At 38.6% G+C, this 20602-nt stretch overlaps 2 protein-coding genes across 2 annotated transcripts in view; one reads left to right on the top strand and one right to left on the bottom strand.

Moving 5' to 3' along the window:
* The first annotated feature begins 595 nt into the window (after window positions 1-595).
* Window positions 596-10106, top strand: tmem179ab (transmembrane protein 179a-B). Its single transcript, XM_081348071.1, has 4 exons — window positions 596-1026; window positions 6171-6308; window positions 6693-6771; window positions 8178-10106. Exons 1-4 carry the CDS (start codon window positions 617-619, stop codon window positions 8358-8360), a joined length of 810 nt encoding a protein of 269 aa, XP_081204197.1. The 5' UTR covers window positions 596-616; the 3' UTR covers window positions 8361-10106.
* A 2047-nt stretch (window positions 10107-12153) lies between these two features.
* cUnh14orf180 (chromosome Un C14orf180 homolog) overlaps window positions 12154-20602 on the bottom strand; it is a gene marked incomplete at its 5' end in the record, with an annotated part of 77378 nt that continues 68929 nt past the window's right edge. Inside the window, 4 exons of the mRNA XM_081394315.1 lie at window positions 12154-14337; window positions 17014-17040; window positions 18233-18362; window positions 19728-19888. Of these exons, the coding sequence (XP_081250441.1) occupies window positions 14132-14337; window positions 17014-17040; window positions 18233-18362; window positions 19728-19888 (524 nt within the window). The 3' untranslated portion in view covers window positions 12154-14131. The remainder of the gene's footprint in view (window positions 14338-17013; window positions 17041-18232; window positions 18363-19727; window positions 19889-20602) is intronic.

Raw genomic sequence — 20602 nt, 5'->3', positions numbered from 1 at the left:
CCTTGTGTGGAACACAAAGATTCATGCATCCACCATATTTCTAAAATGAACTATTTTTTTTTATTTACGGACCTTTCATTGAATTATTATTGTGTAGTATTCTTGAAGCCGGAAGCCAGAAGACTGTGTTAATGGAGGTCATATTTGTCAAAAGCTTGATTCATATAGCTTGATTTTTGCTCTGTCATGCTTTGTAAACTGGTTTTGTATTTTTATGTGCAATTTTTGAACAATGTAATATGATATATTTAATGAATATTTGAATTAATGTTTATTTTAGTGTCTGTGTCTAGATGATTACCATAATAAATAGTCACAAAAAGGCTGACATTTGACTTAACCTTTCAGTGTTATTTAAAAATAAGTCGAATTTTGTTTTTAAACTACTGTAAAGCTGCCTATTCTTGAAACAATAAGTAGGCCTACTACTATTAAAAGCCCCACACTAATAGCCTACAACTGTCTGACTTAGCTTAGGTAGGCCTAATGATTTGTTAACTTAATAATGTACAGTAATAAGTGTATTAAACGTGTTACCCGATTTTGTATTGATTAGCCTTCCATAAAAACTACTACTAATAAGTGTTGTGGGGTTCTGATTCTTTTATCTCCAAAAATGCCCTCAGCTGTATCTCTCTGCTCGCCTGTGCTGCAGAGTCCGACTGCGCAGCCGCAGCAGCGCGAGAGAGAGCTCGAGCCGCACCGACAACACAGCTCGGACAAAATGCCAATGGATAATTTAATATTTGCGCAATGCATCCTTTATTTCTTAGCCTTCGTCTTTGGCTTTATAGCGATAGTACCTCTGTCGGAAAACACGGAGGATTTTCGTGGAAAATGTTTGCTTTTTACCCGGGGTATGTGGCAGAATGAGAACATCACTGTGTCTAAGCAGCGCTTCATCATTGAGGAATGGGGACCTCAGTCCTCCTGCAGCTTCATCACCGCTGTCGCCATCGCGTCCCTCATCCTGGCCTCCGTGCAAGCCTGGAGGCTGCTGCTCTTCATCTGCAAAGGCCACGATGAGTGAGTGATTCTTCATTTCATCGTTTAACTTGTGAATTTGATGTCTCGCGTCACTCGCGTGTAAGCTAACGTTAGTATTAAACCCGTGCCAGTGCGGTGATTGGGAAGCATGGATGCAGTTGTGATGTCATATAGCATATTACTTTAGTTTAATATTTTATTATATGGGACAATTGTTTAATATCATAACAAACTGATACTATCTGTGATTATGGATGGTTTTATTATACGGTTTTATGGCCTAATAAAGTCTAATTGAGCTGGTAGTGATAAAACATTTGAATGATTTAGTCACAGAAAAGTTAAAAAGCCATTGAATGAATTTGCATACTGATTGAGATTATATTGATTAATTATTGCTGTCTGATTTTAGTCTCTAGCCTGGCATCAAAGGCCATGTGGTTTACTTTTAATAGACATGCTAAATATCCTACTCGTTTAATAGTAGGATATAACTAAATTGCAGTATACTTAAAGGGTTAGTTAACCCCAAAAATGATTCTTCTTTCAGCCAAACACAATCGGAGTTATATTAAAAAAATATCCTGGCTCTTCCAAGCTTTATAATGGGAGTGAATGGTACCATTTTTTTGAAGCCCAAAAGAGTGCAGCCATCCATTATAAAAGTAATCCACACAGCTCCGGGCGTTAATAAAGGTCTTCTGAAGTGAAGCGATGCGTTTTTGTAAGAAAATGCATCCAAAACATCCATAATTCTAACTTTATAAATTTTAATCGCTAGATTCCAGTAACGGCCGTCCTCGCGTTCACGAGAGAGTTGAGTACCGAGTAGCTTTAGCTTAGGTGAGAGTAGTCAGGTCCCAAAATAGATAAATAGCCCTGGATAAGATGCAGTAGGCATTTTTGAGGAAAAGTACTTCAAGTGTTGTTTCTATATGATTTTTAGGTGCTGAATCCATTTCTGCCGTATAACAAGTTGTAAACATCACTGTTTTGTCATAAACAATAAAAACAAAATGGCTGCCAAAAAAAAAAGTTTTAATGCATTTATTACAGTTTAAACATTAAACATTAGAACTAAAACTATGCATTCTCAGAATATTTAAACATGTAAACAATGAAAAAACAACATTAACATGAAAGGGATAGTTTTTAATGGCTGCTGGAATTATGCCAAGGAACACTAGGAAGCATATATCAGTGGAAATATGCAATTATGCCCAGCCCGAAGGGGGGGGACTTGGAATACACATGACCCCAGGGGGCTGCATATTGAGAATCACTGGGGTGTCCAGCTGCAGGTGGAATATTTCAAACCCAGGGGTGGCAAGGTAGCTTGCCGAGGGAAAGACACATGCTCAGAGAGGCTTACAGTGGACTACACACGTGGGGGTCGCCCAGAGGCCGTGTTAGGTGTCGCCCAGCCTGCAGATCTACATGTGTCTGTTAGCGAGGCGCCATGCGCTAGAGCCCAAGAGGATGCCACACTCCGGGTGGAGCAGGCTGTCACATCAAGGGGGCATGGTCGACCTTGCTGCTGATAAGCCAAAGCAATGGCGTCCACTATCCAGTGAGACAACCTTTGCTTGGAGAGAGCCTTTCCCTTCAGCTTCCCACCATGACAGACAAAGAGCTGGTCTGAAGTCCTGAAACAATGCATCCTGTCTACGTAAGCATGGAGGGTGCGTACTGGACAGAGCAGTGCCAAGGCTGGGTCTGCATCCTCCAAGGGCAGCGCTTGCAGGTTCACCACCTGGTCTCGAAAGGGTGTGGTGGGAACCTTGGGCACATATCCAGGCCGGGGTCTCAGGATCACGTAAGAGTTAGCCGGTCCAAATTCCAGGCACGCTTCGTCACCCGAAAATGCCTGCAGGTCCCCTACCCTCTTGATGGAGGCCAATGCAACCAGGAGCACTGTCTTCATTGACAGGAACTTAAGCTCCACTGATTGCAAAGGCTCAAAGGGAGCACTCTGCAGAGCAGTTAAAACCACAGAGAGGTCCCAAGAGGGAACGAGAGGAGGGCGAGGAGGATTCAGTCTCCTCGCTCCTCTCAGGAAACTGATGATCAGGTCGTGCTTTCCAATGCACTTACCATCAACTGCATCATGATGTGTGGCAATAGCGGCACCATACACTTTCAGGGTGGAGGGAGACAACCTTCGCTCCAACCCTTCTTGCAAGAAGGAAAGCACGACACTGATCGGGCCTTTCGTGGGTTCTTTAAGTTTAGAAGAACACCAGTTGACAAAGAGGTTCCACTTCAACGCATAGGCATGTCTCGTGGACGATGCTCTAGTCTAGCGGAAGTGATGGTAGCCACCACCGCTGGTGGTAGGGTACTCAAACCTGCCTCGTCCCGTCCAGGAACCACACATGGAGGTTTCAAAGATCGGGACGAGGGTGCCATAGGGTGCCCCGTCCCTGAGAAAGCAGGTTCTTTCTCAGAGGAATTGGCCAGGGAGGTGCTGTCGCGAAGAGTACTAGTTCTTGGAACCAGGTGCGGTTGAGCCAATACGGGGCAACCAAAATTACCTGCTCCTCGTCCTCCCTGATCTTGCGCAAAGTCTACGTAAGAAGGCTCACTGGGGGAAAACTCATACTTGCGGAGGCCCCGCGGCCAGCTGTGCGCCAGTGCATCCGTGCCGAGCGTGCCCTCGGTCAGAGAATAAAACAGGTCACAGTGGCAAGAGTCGTGGGAGGCAAACAGATCTACCTGTGCGTCCCCGAACTGATCCCAAATCAGATGAACCGACTGGGGATGGAGTCCCCATTCTCCAGCGAGAGGCCGAAACCGAGACATATCAGCTGCACGGTTCAGGTCTCCCGGGATATAAATGGCTGGAAGCGACCTCAGATGCTTCTGACTCAATATGAGGAGGTGGCAGGCGAGTTGCGACATACGGCGGGAGCGCAGACCACCTTGTCGGTTGATGTACGCTACTGTGGCGGTATTGTCTGATTGGACTAATACGTGCTGACCCCTGAGCAACGCACAGAAGCGGTGCAGGGTGAGACGTACAGCCAGCAACTCGAGGCAATTGACATGCCAAAGGCGCTGGGGTCTTGTCCAGGAGCCTGCGGCAGCATGTCCATTGCACATGGCGCCCTAGCCCATTATGGAGGCATCTGTTGATACAACAACATGCCAGGAAACTCGTTCTATGGGCACTCCAGCCCATAGAAAACTGAGGTTCGTCCACGGGGTGAAGGTCTGAAGGCAGTCACTGGGACTCGGAGCGTGCCGTGTTGCCATGCCCACCTCGGGACTTGATCGCGAAGCCAAAGCTGAAGCGGTCTCATATGAAGCAAGCCGAGCGACGTTACTGCGGCTGCGGATGCCATATGCCCCAGGAGCCTCTGAAATAGTTTCAGTGGAACCGCACTCTTGCCCTCGAACTGACGAAGGCAAATTAGCAGTGACTGCGCGCGCACGCTCATAAGCTGCACGCACATGGCGACCGAGTCGATTTCCATACCGAGAAAAGAGATCCTCTGCACGGAGCAGAGTTTGCTCTTCTCCCAGTTGACCCGAAGGCCCAGACAAGCTAGGTGCCGCAGCACTAGGTCCCTGTGTTCGCAAACCTTGTCTCGAGAGTGAGCTAGGATCAGCCAGTCGTCGAGAGGAACAAGGGCTGCCTCGACAACCTTTGTGAAGACGCGAAGAGACAGGGCTAGCCCGAAAGGGAGAACCGCGCACTGGTATGCCTGCCCCTCGAATTATATATATATATATATATATATATATATATATATATATATATATATACTGGTATGCCTCATTTGCATATGTAAACATGACATTTCAGAAAACTTGTAATACAAAAAATGTCTGTCTCTATGTAAGTGAAAAACTGGAAAGGTTTTATGGTGATATCTATAACTTAAATTTTTTACCCTATCCACCTGTAGTGTTTTGGCTGTGAATAATGCACCTATTGTTTCAATGACAATTACAAGAAAATGGGACCCTTATTTCAATGTTATACGGTGGATCCTTATTCAGGAGACATTGAACTTTCTAAAAATGTGGTATAACAACTTTTCCTCAAAAATGCCTACAGGGTTACACAATCTTGAAGATTCGGACCTGACTAGAGTAGACGCCTCTCGCGGTTCAAACAGATAGTTCTGGGCAACAAACTCAACCTCCTCTTACATTTATCTTTAAAAATTCTCATTTAAGACTTCTAATTCATGACTGGTGATTCGTTTTGATCTAGCCTCTGCGTCAATACGTCATGCGTCGGGTCAGAGGTCACTCTTCCGCCGGAACTAGACTAATGTACGGCCGTATAACTTTAATAAAGATATATATATTTGGATATTTTTCTTATAAAAATGTGTGTAAACGCCACATCCTTTTGATTTTCCCAGCAAAAACGTCCCAAGTCCTTTACATAAAAAACTGTCTACAGAGGTTTTCATAAACAACTTTTTTCATAAAAAATAACAATGGATTTTTTTTTTTGTAAACCACCTATTAACATATTCTAAACCCATATTTGTTTCCTACATGTAACACAACAAGAGACATTTGGTAGAATGTCAGAGCTGCTTTTTTCCATGTAATGGAAAAGTACAAGTATATGGGGATTTATGGTAAAAGTACCATAGAAGTTGTCCATGTACCCCAGGTCTTTTATGTGAGGAAAAGGCCAAAATATACATCAAGATGCTTTGTGCCAATGGTGTCAAACATCATTTGTTCTTGCACATCTCATCCCAGACAGCAACACAGTGTCGGCCCAGATCTGGCCCACATTCGGGCCGTGTGGAATCCATGTGTGGACCAGACTGTGGGCCGACTCATGTTGCTGTCTAGGATGGCTAATTGGACAAGCAAGCTTAATTGAGATTTCAGTCTTTCCAATATATATATATATATATATATATATATATATATATATATATATATATATATATATATATATATATATATATATATATCTTCAGGACACTTGGAATAGAAGTTGTATGGGGTGGGTGCTTGCAGCTTTTTTTGTGCATTTTGGAGTTAAACAGTGTGAATCACTGTCCTTTCATTTTATGGAAAAGAGCAACTCAACATTCTGCAAAATATCCTCTTTTGTCTTCTACAGAAGGAAAAAATAGTACATGTTTAGAATGGCAGGAGTGTGTAAACAATGACTTTTGTAAACTATCTCTCTTCTATTTATATAGCTCAATCTTCAATGCCTTCCTAAACCTGCTCATCAGCACATTCGTAGTGTTTGCTGTATTCCTGTCCAGCACAATAGTAAGTGTGGGTTTCAACCTATGGTGTGATGCCATCACAGAAGGAGGCAGTATGCCCAGCAGGTAAGCATGATGTTCAGTCAAGCCTGTATGTACTGTATGTAGATAAAAAAAACACTAAAAAAATGTGAGATTTATGTTTTCAGACTGCCTTTATAGCGTGGAAAGAGCCTCAATTAATTGTTTGGGCCTTTTTTCTCTGTCAGAGGAGGGTTTAGTGACATTGAAATTAGCCAGGGGCTTTTTGCCTCAGTTCACTTCAGTGACTGTTAAAGTTCAGTCACGTTTCAGTGTCCATAAACTGCTACAGTATTTGAATATAAACCCTGAGTTTGTATAACAAGCGCCTTTGCTCTTCAAGTTTTTATGAACAGAATCCTCTCAATAAATGTTGATTCTTCAAGAATCTGTGAATCTTTTCTAACAATGACTACGGTTCATTTCTAGCTGTGAGGATCTCCAGGACACTGATCTTGAACTAGGATTGGACAACTCTGCTTTTTATGACCAGTTTGCCATAGCACAGGTTGGTCAGTTAAGAATACAAACTAAAATGTAAAATGACTACATGAGTGCTTTACTGTATATCAACAGGGTTCATTATGTTGTCTTAAGGGGATTGTTCATCTAAAAATTTACTCACATTTTACTCACTCTTACTCACAATTAGTTATTCACTTGTGTGATTTTTGTTCTTCTGCGGAGCACAAAATAAGATATTTTGAAAACTGATTTCCATTGTAGGTGGAACTTGAGATACACTGATTTCTCAAAATATACTTGTTTTGTGTTCCACAGAAATAAAGTCATACAAATTTAGAATGAAATGAGAGTAAATAAGACAGAATGTTATTTTTTTGTGAAACAAACTTTTAACAAATGTATGTACTAAAAACGTAAAACTTTTGGCCGTTCATTTACACGACAATGGCGTTTTGGTTGTCTGAAAACGCAAACTTTTGTAAACGGGTTTCAAAGTGCAAGTTTTTGAAGACGATACCATTATCGTCTCTATGTAAACTACAAAGACGTGAATTTGTGGAATGGTGACGTCATGCGCATGTGTATTACGTGTTCAGTTTATAGGTGCGTAGTGTTTCTTTACAAAGTGACATCGCCATCTACTGGCCTGGAATGAATAATACAGCGTCTTTAATCGTTTTCGTGGATCCATGTGAACGGGATCGTTTTGACAACAATGTCGTCTGTACGCGAATAATGCAAAGGAAAAACTTTTTCGTTTTTAGTTCATCGTTGTCGTGTAAACGAACCCGTAGTCAGATATCTGCAAACACTAGAACATTTTCACAACAACCTAGTAACAAATTAAGACACTTTTGCAACCTCCTATAAAACATTGAACACTGACAACACTGACATTCTTTCAAAAATCAAACTGTTCAAATATTTTAACTATAAGGCCTATCCTTAAACAGACCAAACCACAGTGATGAGGTATTGAAGGGCAGTGTTTTTTTATTATTATTATTTTTTTGCATCATTCTGGCTCCTCTTGACAAACATCCAGTCGGATTTTTCCATTGGCTTTTGGAGTATTGAAGAAAATAAGCTCTGTGGCTAACAAAATTTTATGATTCTTACCGTATAACAGTGAAAACACGGAAAGCGAAAAATTCCGTCAATGGCTGGGAAAAAGACCCCTTTTTTAAAGTCTTAAAATAAAACATGAAAATACCTTGAGGGTGTTTTAACCACAGACCTTATTTCAGGTGTTTAACCAAAATCCCATTCAAAAAACCCATTGACTTTAGGATGATGGACCTGAAAGTTTCTCTATTAACCTTCAAACTGTTGTAGACTTCCAGATAAGGCAACTTGCAAAGTTTGTTTTGATAAATTTTGCTTTTCACACTGCTTATTACCAATTTTTATCATGAATATAACCCTCAGGCCTCCTCTGCTTTCCTCTAGTTTGGGTTGTGGGCGGCCTGGCTGACTTGGCTGGGCATCACAGTCATGGCCTTTCTGAAGGTCTACCATAACTACCGTCAAGAGGACCTGGTCGACAGCTTGATCCACGAGAAAGAGTTCCTACTCGGACGCTCATCACGCCGGTGCTCAGATGTGGTAGATGAGAAAAGTGGCATGATATGATAAACTCAACGTTTTGCAACGCAACTATTATAGAACATTTCCATTAATGTACTGTCAAGTAAAATGTATTCATAAGCTTCTAAATATGGCTCATTGGTTGGTCTATCTCAACTTTTGATTGACCTCAGTTGAGCTTAATTGAGCCAAATGCTTCTGAAGAACATTTTATTTGACATTGGACGATGACTGAGAATAGAAATTCATGTGCACTCGATTGTTTGGACTGAGGTCACAGATCATTTACCCACAACATTTTTTGATGTTGAGCTTAAAACACAAGACCCTGAACAAAATTAACAGTGAGCATGAATAATGTAAAAGGATAGTTCACTCAAAAATGAAAAATCTGTCATCATTTACTTGCCGTCATGTTGTGCCAAATCCATAAGCCTTTCCAAAAGATGTTAAATCCAGCGAAAACCTGTCTCTCCAGCGAAAGCTTCAGAAAGTTAATGACAACAGTATAAAAAGTAATCCATATGAATTAAGAGATTAATCCAAGTCTCTTAAAGAGACATAATCACTTTATAAACTCTGATCAATGCACATAGCACATCAAAAATGATCAATAGAAGCAAACCTCATTGGTTCTCACACGTCACACGATTTATGTATGTGCACTGTTCAATTTCTATGTAAATAAAAGCCTAAATTAAATCAATTAATCATATAAAGCAATTATATGGATTACTTGTATGGTGTCTTTATTAACTTTTCAATGGAGGGACATAAATCTCTTCATTTGTGTTTCAAAATTAACAAAAGTGATATGGGTTTAGAATGACATGAGGGTAAGCAAATTATGACAATTTTCTTTTCTTTTATTTGGATGAACTATCCCTTTAAGGAAGTGTGCTTAAATAAATGTTCTTATAAATCCTGTGTGACATACAATCAAAGTCTTACTGACAACCAAATGCTTTCCTTAAATCAGTTCTAGATATGAGCGACAGCTTCCAGTCAGTCTCTATTCCATCAGCGTTAGCTGAGGAGTTGGATTTAGTACATACATTGTAGCTCAGGCAATACTAGATTTAACACTATTTAAAGTGTGTGTGATCCATTTCAGGTTTTCTTTACTTAAAGATCATTCCCTTCCAGTACAGCCTCCATGTGTAAGACATATATAATCATGTATATGACTGTGATAGTATCTTTCCTATGTAAAGGGATTTAAAACATGCTTGCATGTACATATATGCTATAAAAATACACAGGTGAAGAGGAAGGCTCTATAAAGATATTGAAGTGACTGTCTTCGGGACATGACATCACTCTGATGAAATATGTGAGATTTGGAGGGACTATTTAATGATTTGCTTCATTCAGTTCACTTACTTTCCTAGAATCTACAAAGTTTATGCCATAACACTCCATATAGTTCACTATGTTTTGAAGTATTATTGCGCATGCTGGAATAAATTTTGCTGTATGCCTTTTATTTATAGGATTTATAGGATTATATTTTAGTTTTGCTAGTTAATGGTGTGTGAGCATGAGTCGTGATTCGCTGTAATTCTGTAACACACTCAGGCCCACAAAAAATTATGCAGACAGTGTTTTGTGCATCATTTTTATTTATTGTGTCATAGTGTGAACACATCTCTTCGACATTATAGGCCTATATTTGTTTTAGGGCTTTTATTTAATAAAAGCAGTGATAGCAGTATAAACAGCAATGATGATGAAAATACAAAGCAATTAGTGATTTTTCTGATCATGAAAATAAAATTCAGTCTTTAAACTAATGACCATTTAAAGCTCTGTTTGGTTTTTAATATTTACATTTTTGAAACAAAAGAAAGGAAAAAGAAAAGCAGTGAATATACTGCCAAAAAGCACCTCTATTGAAATACACATTACAGAAAAGGAGCATGTACTGGACCTGGGGCAATTTAATTGCTTCAGTGATTGGCTGGCCCAACAGTACAACATATTTAGTTGATTTCCCTTTTGTCGTCTGAATACCCCTCAAACGGGTACATTAAGCAAGTGTGCCAATTAACTGTCTGTTGCATACATTTAATAATCAGTGCACAATGCACATATAAATAGCATATAATACATAATGTAAATGACACCCATATAATATTTGTTCTGTGTCTGACAATATCAGGCGCTTCTATCAAAGTAACTCACAGTGATTTGATGCAGGTCACAGATGATTTGTACACCTTTAACTTGTTTCTCTTCGTCACGTGCACTGATGAATTTAATCCAATTATATTTTCAATCAATATGATAAAAAATTTAATATTTTGGTTTGGTAAGCTTTTTTAATGTTTTTGAATGTTCTCATATGCACCAAAGATGTATTCATTTGATCAGAAATACCATAAAACAGTAATATTGTGAATAATTATTACAAATAATATTACAATTTAAATTCACTTTCTTATTTTAATATATTTTAGAATGTAATTTATTCCTGTGATGCAAAGCTGAATTATTCCATTATTCCAGTCTTTAGTGTCACATGATCCTTCAGAAATCATTCTAATATGCTGATTTGATGCTTACGTAACATTACTTATTATTAAGTAATAAGTAAGCTGCTTAATATATCTGTGGAAACCATCCTTAGTGTCACTTTTGATCAATTTGTTGCACCCATTGTGAAAAAAGTATTTAAAAATCTTACTGACCCCAAACTTTTGAATGGTTGTGTGTGTGTGAGTGTGTGTGTGTGTGTGTGTAACTAAGGCTGTCATTCTGCCTAATATCGCCTTATTTACTATAGCAATACATGCCAAATTGGTTGCTAATGGAGAAAATATTAAGTATGACAACTTATTTGTGACACCAGAATCCAAAGACTATTGTAATTCGATTTTTTTTTTTTTTCAAATGCTCACCCAAAAACTACAAAATAGAGACTGAACAGCTGCTGCTATAATGGAATATTAAAAGACTAACAGTGTGAAACTTAAGTGGAATAGTAAAAAAAAGACAGAAAAAGAAAATTCTTGTACAAAACAGAGTAAAACAAATAAATGCACCATATAGGCTTAGGCCAAGATGCTGGTACAGGTTCATGTAAAATATAAACTCAAATGTTGCGGGCGTCATAAAGCATTCAACTCTCTAAAATGGCATTCCTTCATTTGCCAGTTAAATCTGGCAGTGCATGAGACAAAATATGGCCAACTCATCCTGAACAGTCTTTTCGGGGAGAATTTGTGGCAGATGGAAACGTTTGTGCTTAACAACTTTACCCTTCGTTTCAACTAGCAAGGTAGATAAATGCTAGGTGTCGTCATTGTGCCAGTTCTTCTCTTTTCACATGTACATTATATATAATATATTCTTTAACAATGATTAGTGTCATTCTGTTAATACATGTTGATAATGCATAAAACGCATATTTGTACTCTAAACATATTTGATTATTAGTAAAATAAATAGCATTGTCTTGCATTCCACACACATTCAACCACATTATGTACAGCAAGTGCATTAAAAATAAAAGGATTAAATAAATGAAATCATTTCTGACATTAAAAAGCTGTGATACATTGATTCATAGAGAACACAGTGTGCACATTCTGTAGAGCCCGACTGATTTTGGGTCTGATCCAATGGCATAAGAGTGTTCATGATAAAGAAAAGTAAACATGTTTGAAAAAATAATCTAGAAATGTACTCTTTGTTTTCCTGTTGGTTTCATATGGTTTGGAAATATAACTTATAACATTTACAAGAAAAGTTTATATTGATTGACTGACTTTAAAATTGTCATGTGGTGTAACCATCACGTAAAAAGTAACAACACATTTTCCTCAGATGAGTGTTCAACATTTTAATCATTACTTAAAAAAATCATTTAAATATAGTTTTTTTAATTCCAATGAAGCATTCATTCAGTAAATATCATTAAGGTTTCGGGGAGTTGCACTACATGACATTGTACAAACTTAACCAATAACAAAATGTATATTCAAGTCAATATGTAATGTATATTAAATATTTTAATATGTTTTAATTGCATTTGCACAAAAAATGACTAGATACTGTCATTGATCTAATATTTAATTAAAATAAAATGACACCAAAACATTAAGATGTTTTTGAAGCTGACATGAAAATAAATCCATTCTTGAATAGGTTGGAGCATAAATAGATCTACAATATAATCCTGTCTTTATTCGTCTAATACAAGAAATTAAGTGCAACGGGTTCCTATATTCACCCTTTGAATCAGAGAGCCCTTATATTGATATTTGTATCTTATGACAAAATAGTGAGGTAAATATTTTAAGCTAAGAATGCAAAGTACAACACTAGCAGGAATTAATCCAGCCATGCATTTAAACATTCTTTAAGCACATGCGATATGCGTGTGTCTAAAAGTGTCATCGGAATTAACCCTTAAATGCACCTCGGGTTTTTATCGACCCGGGACATCATTCACTACCCTTCCCCTCATTCGTTTCTTTAAAGGTAGACATCAACCTTAGAGTTCCTCAATCTATTAATTATAAACAATATAACAAGAAAAAACATTATAAAAAATGTCTTTTCTAATTATTTTTTTGTAAAAGTTTATAGGGTCGCTAGTGACCCGAGGTATGTAATAGTGTAGAATTGTTTTTCTGCGCAACAATAATTAAATCTCTTATGACTCAATAAGTGCAATTCATTTTTATTCCTCAAGGGGACAATGTCTGATACGCAATGATGTTGTGATGTTTCACTCGTAATTACCACGGGCATAAAAGAATATACAAGTGTCATCAGCAACTTGATATGGCTCAGCGATTTACTGTAGAGCAAGTACTGAACGCAATCAAATATTAGTCTCACTTGATGGTGGAAGAAGTTGTCAGCAATCAAAATATTGATTTTGAAGACGTTGAAAAAGATAGTTTTGAGAATATGTTCGTGAAAAAGACAGATGCTGAATGTACTCGGGAAATGAGCTCTGACGATAACAGTGATGATGGTAAAAAGCATCTGCTCAAATTGAAACCCCTTAAAGCTCCAAAAAGTAATGAAATAGGCTTTATTTTATTATTTTGGAATTATCAGGAGAGTTTTATACGATTGCAGCAGTTGGAGATCTATCCGTGTAAGATATAGTTTCGGGTTGCTAAAGACCCGGTAATAAAGATTGGTGAAACATTCATGCATTTAAGGGTTAAAATATAACTATTTGTGACGGTAAACATGGCATTATGCATGTAGGCCTACTCACCTTTACATGTCGTTCTTTGCAATATTGCTTATTAAAGTCAAATACAGGTTCTCAGTATATCTCGCATGATAATATTGACCTACAGTACCAATATATCAGTCGGGCTCTAAGTGTTATAGACGGAATTCATTAATTCGTGTTATGTTTTGACAGTCCTGTATAATTCTGATTGATAAAGGGTTTAATTACTATTGCTGCACAAGTATTATTTGGAAAAGGACTAACAGATGCTTTAAAACATAATCGCCCAGAAAAGCTATACAAGGACAAATAGCTACAGATTTCTGATTATATAGGACTCAGTATAATGAGGTTGTGGCAATGGATATGCCACCATAAAGGGCAAAAAAGCACACCATCACTTAATGGCGTGGCCTTCAATCAACTACAAAATAAAAGAGGCGGATGTTGAACATCCTCAAAAACTTTAACTGGTGACCAGTCTGAATATATAACAGTGAAAATAAAGCAATAAAAAAACAAGGACCCTTTTATTTCCTCCACAGTCCTTTAAAACCATTCTGACCTTTCGTGTTTTTTTTTTCTGCTCGTTGCTGCCCTCTGTGGTCGGTTATGGTCATTGCATGGTCAGCCAGATCCAGCAGGCCCAAACAATTTGTTTAAATTGAAGCAGGTACACAGCCAGTGCCGTCTGCAGCTCCTCGCAGGCACGCTGGGGTCTTCGGCGGTCCGTGCAGTACAGTGCTACACCCAGCGCAGACAGCAGCAGGAACAGGCAGGTGAGCAAGGCCAGGTGCAAATGGCTCTGGGGGCTGTCGTACACTGGAGAACAAAAATCAAAAAAGATTTGGTGTGAAATGCTAAATTTGTTGGCTGCGCAACTGCTTAAAACAGTCATTCTTTAAAGGTGCTGTGAACATTTTTTTTTTTTTTTAGGTAGTTAGCTGTTAGCTTGTCTTAGAGCTATTTTGCTAACGTTTCTTAAGGGGCTGTTTACACGACACATGCGCTTTGGCCGTTTGTTTACATGACAACGGCATTTTGGGGGCCTGAAAATGCAAAGTAAGTCTCTGATGTCCCCAGAGTGTGTATGTGAAGTTTCAGCTCAAAATACCCAACAGATCATTTTTTACAGCATGTTTAAATTGTCATTTTTTGGGGCTCAGAAAAACGCGCTGTTTTAGTGTGTGCCCTTTAAATGCAAATAAGCTGCTGCTGGACGACACAGGGGGCGGAGCTTCATGAGCTCACGCTCAGTCTCTCAGGACAATTTCATCTCACGGAATGATGATAATATCAGAAACTCTCAGTAACGGTGTTCAGTTCGAGTCGGACAATAATGCCTACAGAGTCAGAGTGCTGTATAGAGATGAAACAGGTGTAGTTTAGTAGTTTAGTACGGTTATTATAACGAATTTGTCATCTGCTTGTATGTATCCATTATTTATTAATAGCCTACAAGTCTGCTGTCTGAATGATGATCAAACATACTGATGAGTTTAATAAAGTTTATTGTACATCACACAAAAGATGAAGCGTCAGTTTTACTTCAGAAAATCACCGTAAGAGCTGAGTAAACACAGTAAGTTATTAGAAGTGTGCAAGTACATAAACGAATTTCGGTAGAGTTGAGGGAGCATTCCTGTGGGCGGAGGTTAGTCAAAAAACGGTTTTAATGACGTCATTAAAAAAGGAAGTAGAGGGATGTAATCCAAATGGGCCGTTCGATGTAGTCAACTTCTGTTAAATAAAATATCTCGCTTGCCATTGTACTTTGAGCTTTATAATTTTACAGATATTATTTATACTCTAACAACAACATTACACACTAACTAAAGTTTGAAACATGGGATCACGAAGAACGGGACCTTTAAATTCAAGTTTTTTAGCAAGAAATTAGACGTGAATAACCTCTTAAGTCAAATATACTGTACAGCTAAGAAATACAAGATAATTTTGATACCCTAATTTACTAGTTGGCGGGCCATAAACTTTAAACATAGCAGAGGAGAGAACTATTGCTGTAGTGAATGTTAAGTTTTATTCGTTTTCCCACAACATCTCCATTCCTTTCTCTTTCCGTTACAGTCACTGATCAGCCACAACATTAAAATCACTGACAGGTGAAGTGAGTAACATTGATGAGATGGCAGCAGGATGCATTATGGGAAGAAGGCAGGCCGGCAGAGGCATGCTCTGGACAACGTTCTGCTGTGAAACCTTCAAGTGGATGTTACTTTGACATGTACCACTTACCTAAAGATTGGTGCAGACCACCCCTTCATGACAGTGGTGTTCCTTGATGGCATTGGCCACTTTCAGCAGGATAATACACTCTACTACTGTAACGGAAGCCAGCTAGGAAGAGCTGTGCAGGGAAACCTCACTAGAGACTGTGGTCTTTAGCATCCTTGTTAGCACACCCGCCTACCATGCTGGAGACGCCAGTTCGAGTCCCGCTCAGAGCGGGGCGAGTGGGACTGGAGGGGTTACATTTGGTGCCGTGACCCGGATGGGAGTGAGGTTTAGGGGGGTGAGTGTAACAGAGGCCAGATAGTAAAGAGCTGTGAGAGTAAACCTAGAGTGTAAAGGCCAGAGACGCCGGTTCGAATCCCGCTCAGAGCGGGTCTAGTAGGACCAGTTACACCACACTGAAAATATTGTTCAGGAATGGTTTAAATAACATGACAAATAGTTCAAGGTGTTTCCTTGGCCTCCAAATTCCCCAGATCGCGATCCGATTGAGCATCTATGGGATGTACGGGACCAACAAATCTGATCCATGGAGGCCCAACCTCACAACTTGCAGGACTTGCTGCCAATGTCTTGGTGCCAGATACCTGTTTTGGTATCTGAGACCTACAGGTGTTTTTAATGTTGTGCCTGATCAGTGTATATTTACGTTTAGAAATAACCATTTGATTACTATTGTAATCAATACACTACAAAAACAGCACTTATTTGACTGAAATTCCAGAATCTTCAGCAAGCTGACTGTGAATGTACAGCACAGGTAATGTTTGTATGGTTGTCTGCGAATGGGGCACTACATTTTATTTAAAATATGCTGGATATTGACAAAATATCTTCATTCCATTTTGGCTTTAATACGATTTTTTTCCAAGAAATAGGCAAGAATGAACCTAGTGTCCTCCATGATTAGTAACACGTAATTATGATTTCAGAAGTGGGAAGTAGGAATTTTCTGAAAGCATGTGGGCAGCATTATTCACTGGCTAACAGCACTCTTTTAACCAAAGTAAATTAAGAAAAAGGTCTCTTTCTTTGGGTTTTACATGCACAAATGTCACATTTTTGGCACAGGCAAACAAATTGTAGTACAGTTCATGTGAATTCTTAAACCACAGCAAAGAGTTACTAATAAACTTTCAGGCTGTTCTGAGTCCCAGATTGCATGCAAGAAAATGTCATGCACGTTTTCATGCATTTTTGAGATCAACGACACTGTTCAACACATTTCTTATCTAGTATTCTTACCTCCTAAACAGTCATAGTACGGAATGTCTGGAAAGCCAACACAAAAAGTAATAATGAGTTTTAGGTTTGAGTTCAAGTTAGTCAAGGTCTTTGTAAAGCTCATAAACATTCATATAACTAAAGGTGCAGTCACATTTATCATTGTTCTGCGGACGAATTCCAGTCATTTCAATAGTAACTTGAAATTTGCGGCATTGACCAACAGAAAGCTGCTTGTTTTGATAGTGATGTCTGTATGAGCTGTGCTTCATACATTGCTGTTGACTGAATAGACATTGGATATTTGCTCGTGAAATTTTGGTAATGTGACTGCACCTTAATTCTACTTGTTCATTTCTGACTTATGATGCAGCCTGAATCATAATCAGGAGAACTGGCACCTCGACTGAGTCTGGTTTCTCCCAAGGTTTTTCTCTCTATTCTGTCACCTGATGGAGTTTGGGTTCCTCGCCACTGTCACCTCTGGCTTGCTTAGTTGGGGATACTTAATATTCAACAATATTATTGATCTGACTGCACTGACACTATTGGATGAGAACTGAACTGAGCTGGACAAGGGCGTAGATTTGGTTTGAACATTGGGGGGGTTGAAGTTTGGGTCTGCATATTTTTCATGTGATCATGGTATAAATATCGGGGGGGTTGTAATGCATAGATTTAAATATTGGGGGGGTTATCTCCCCCCCAACCCCCCCACAAACTACGCCCCTGGAGCTGGATGATGACATCACTGTTTTTCTGCAGAACCGCTTTATAGATGAAATTAACTAATGTAATAATTGATGATCTTTATAACGGAACTGAATCAACACTGAACTGACTATAAATAAAGATGACTTGACTTGACTCTAGCATATGAACAACAGGAAGCACATTGCCTTAATTTTTCAACAAGGCCTTTCGACAAGACTAGAGCTCTTGAGAGACAGACAAACAGCACTAAAGTGTAATTCTTTAAATGAAATTCTTTGTTTCATTAACTTAACAGTCTTGTTGGCACAGACGCACACTGCCTAATTTGCATGCAAATGAGAAAGTAATTCACTTGGGCATGTTTGTGCATCCCTTCTTATTCATTTACCTCAGCTCTAAGTAAGAAAAATCTTTTACTAACCTACTTTTATTTGACTATTTTACAATTTTTCACTTGAAAAAGAACAGTTGAAAAAGACTCTGGAGATTTTAGGGCCTGCTAGAGCAGGTTTATTTGAACTCTTACCATGAACAGTGAGCTCCGGCTCTCTGAAGCGAACCCGTCTCTCGTTTTTTCTCCTGCGCGAAGAGTCAGAATCTACATTGCTCAAGTTGGACTTTTTCAGGATAGAGGTGGGCAGTTTTTCATTTATGACCTGAAATCAGAAAAGACAAAACTATTGACTTCTAGAATGTTTGATAGACATAATACGAAGTCGTTTCTAAGACCTTTTGACATTAACACACTTTCCATGTGACATACTGCAAAATGCAGTATGACATCATGACATTTTTAAAAGCACAAAGTAGTCTAATGTGATTGACACAAGAAATGATGTTGGTCCAAAAACATTTGCTATATCATGTGAGTAAATCACATTAAGATGAGATGTGGGTATAATTGGGTATCGTATGAATTTTAGCGATTCCGGTTCCCAGTTTAGATTCCAATAAGGTAAAAAAATTATTCTTTGTCTTTTTGCAAAACATTATGTTGCAGCTGAATACCATGAACAAAAATCAGCAGCCTACAGAACTTTTGCCTATGGTTTTAACAAAAGTTCCACAACAAAAACAACTAACAAAAGCACAAATAAATACAATTTACATTGAAATCAAATGTAATCAAATGTAAAATAACACTGCAAAATAATACCTCATAAAACATAGATTAAGCCTTTTAAAGTTACAAAAGTTATTTAGTCAGGATTAGTGAGTGATTTTCTTTGTCTTTTGTTTTTTGATTAAGATTAATGACACAGACAGCAGCAGAAAGTTTAGCCTGCTGTCGCTTTAAGACCTAATGTACGGATCCAATATACTGGTACACGTGTTTTCTTTCTCAACTGTTTACTTTCAGATAAAACGACTATGTTTACGAGAATATTTTGTCAAAAAAATTGTATGTCTATTGGTCCGTTCAAGCATAAGACGTGAAAGAGTGCTCAATTCAGTAAAATGCACTGTGGTCGTGTGTCCACCAAAGCGCTAGGCGAAAACGCTTGAGAGCGTTTGGGCAGTGCAGCTTTTTTTCAGCTTTGCTTGCTATGATATAGAATTACCGCAAAAGTCTCATTTTACAGATAGTTTTTTTGTGTGTGTGAGCTTTGGATGCGTGTGCAGCATAAAAAACTGCGTGCCAGTGATGAATTGAGTTCTCTTTCGCATCTTCTAGCGCTTGAATGGTTTAAAAGCACATTAAATCAATAAGCGTAATAGAAATGTGCTTGCCAAGTCCACTGTTCTTGGAAATTTGGAATTTGTTCTCGATCCCCAACCCTAGATATGGATCAATAATGTGATGAATCTATTATAAAAATGTAATACACCTCTATGATGAGTATGGCATATGGCATGATGTTTTTCATTTGGCATAAAGTGAAAAACATTGAAACAGATCTGATACCATAATGAAGAAGAAGAGGAATAAAGAAGAATCTGATCATATCAGACAATTTAATGAATAATTTTGAATGATCAGTTTCTTTATCATGGACACTTGTCAATGACCATTGGATTACCTTAGTTTTAAGAGTTTCCTGTTGTATATATGGCTGTTTTCTGTGTCGTAACTCAGAGTGTCTGTCCTTATGGCTATGAGAAATGCCACTCAGAGCGTCGCTAAATGACTCGCTGGCTGAGAACCTCTTGGAAAGAGTTGACACACACTCTCCCAATGAATCTGTAAAAATCAACACAAAGAGCACTTTACAAACTGCAAAACAACATATTTGCCATTTAATCAGCAAAATAAGCAACACACATTTGTTTCTACAGTCTGCATGGTCAAATTAATTTAGAAGAGAATCATTTAGCATTGAAACTATGACATAGTGCCACACAGGTGATATGTTGTGGGGAAAGCATTTTCTCTCAATAAGCTGACTTGGCATCTGAGTTTGACGTACGTGACACATTGCTGCCCTATACAATACATTTTTCATCGTCCAGGAAAAAGGCAATGGGGAAGACACAGAACGACCCGTCCCTCCAGAAAACTAGCAAAGCATTTCTGCTTACAAAAATGCCCTGGCCTCAAACTGTCAAAGACATGACCCAGCTTTTCAGCCAGAGATCTACAACGCCATCAGCCACTGACAGAAAGTGCAGGCTTGGAATACATGTTTACTCATTCAATTGATTTACCTCCGCAGTTTTTTAATCGTACAGTATGTACAGTAGACTTAGATGCAGTGCAATTTCCTTGCTTCCTCACTGAGTGGAAATAGTAAATGGCCCTAAATGCATAAAGTTCTTAAAAGAGATTTCATTGAAAGCTACTGTGGATATTGTGATATGACAATCAGAACACTTTGCTAAGAATATGAGAGATTGCTGGCTTGTATGGGACTAGAATGTACAGGAATGTAATGGACCAAAATTGCAAAGCAGATGT

Source organism: Scardinius erythrophthalmus (genome assembly GCF_964197995.2).
Source record: "Scardinius erythrophthalmus genome assembly, chromosome: 19".
In the NCBI taxonomy this organism is placed as follows: domain Eukaryota; kingdom Metazoa; phylum Chordata; class Actinopteri; order Cypriniformes; family Leuciscidae; genus Scardinius; species Scardinius erythrophthalmus.
The sequence above is the reverse complement of the archived record's forward strand: the minus strand, read 5'-3'. Positions and strand labels throughout refer to the sequence as shown.

Excerpts from the sequence above, each read along its gene's own strand:
- tmem179ab (XM_081348071.1), top strand. The coding sequence starts at position 617 with ATGCCCTCAGCTGTATCTCTCTGCTCGCCTGTGCTGCAGAGTCCGACT. Across the intron at positions 1,027-6,170 it reads ATCTGCAAAGGCCACGATGA|CTCAATCTTCAATGCCTTCC; the intron begins GTGAGTGATTCT and ends CTATTTATATAG. Across the intron at positions 6,309-6,692 it reads GGAGGCAGTATGCCCAGCAG|CTGTGAGGATCTCCAGGACA; the intron begins GTAAGCATGATG and ends GTTCATTTCTAG.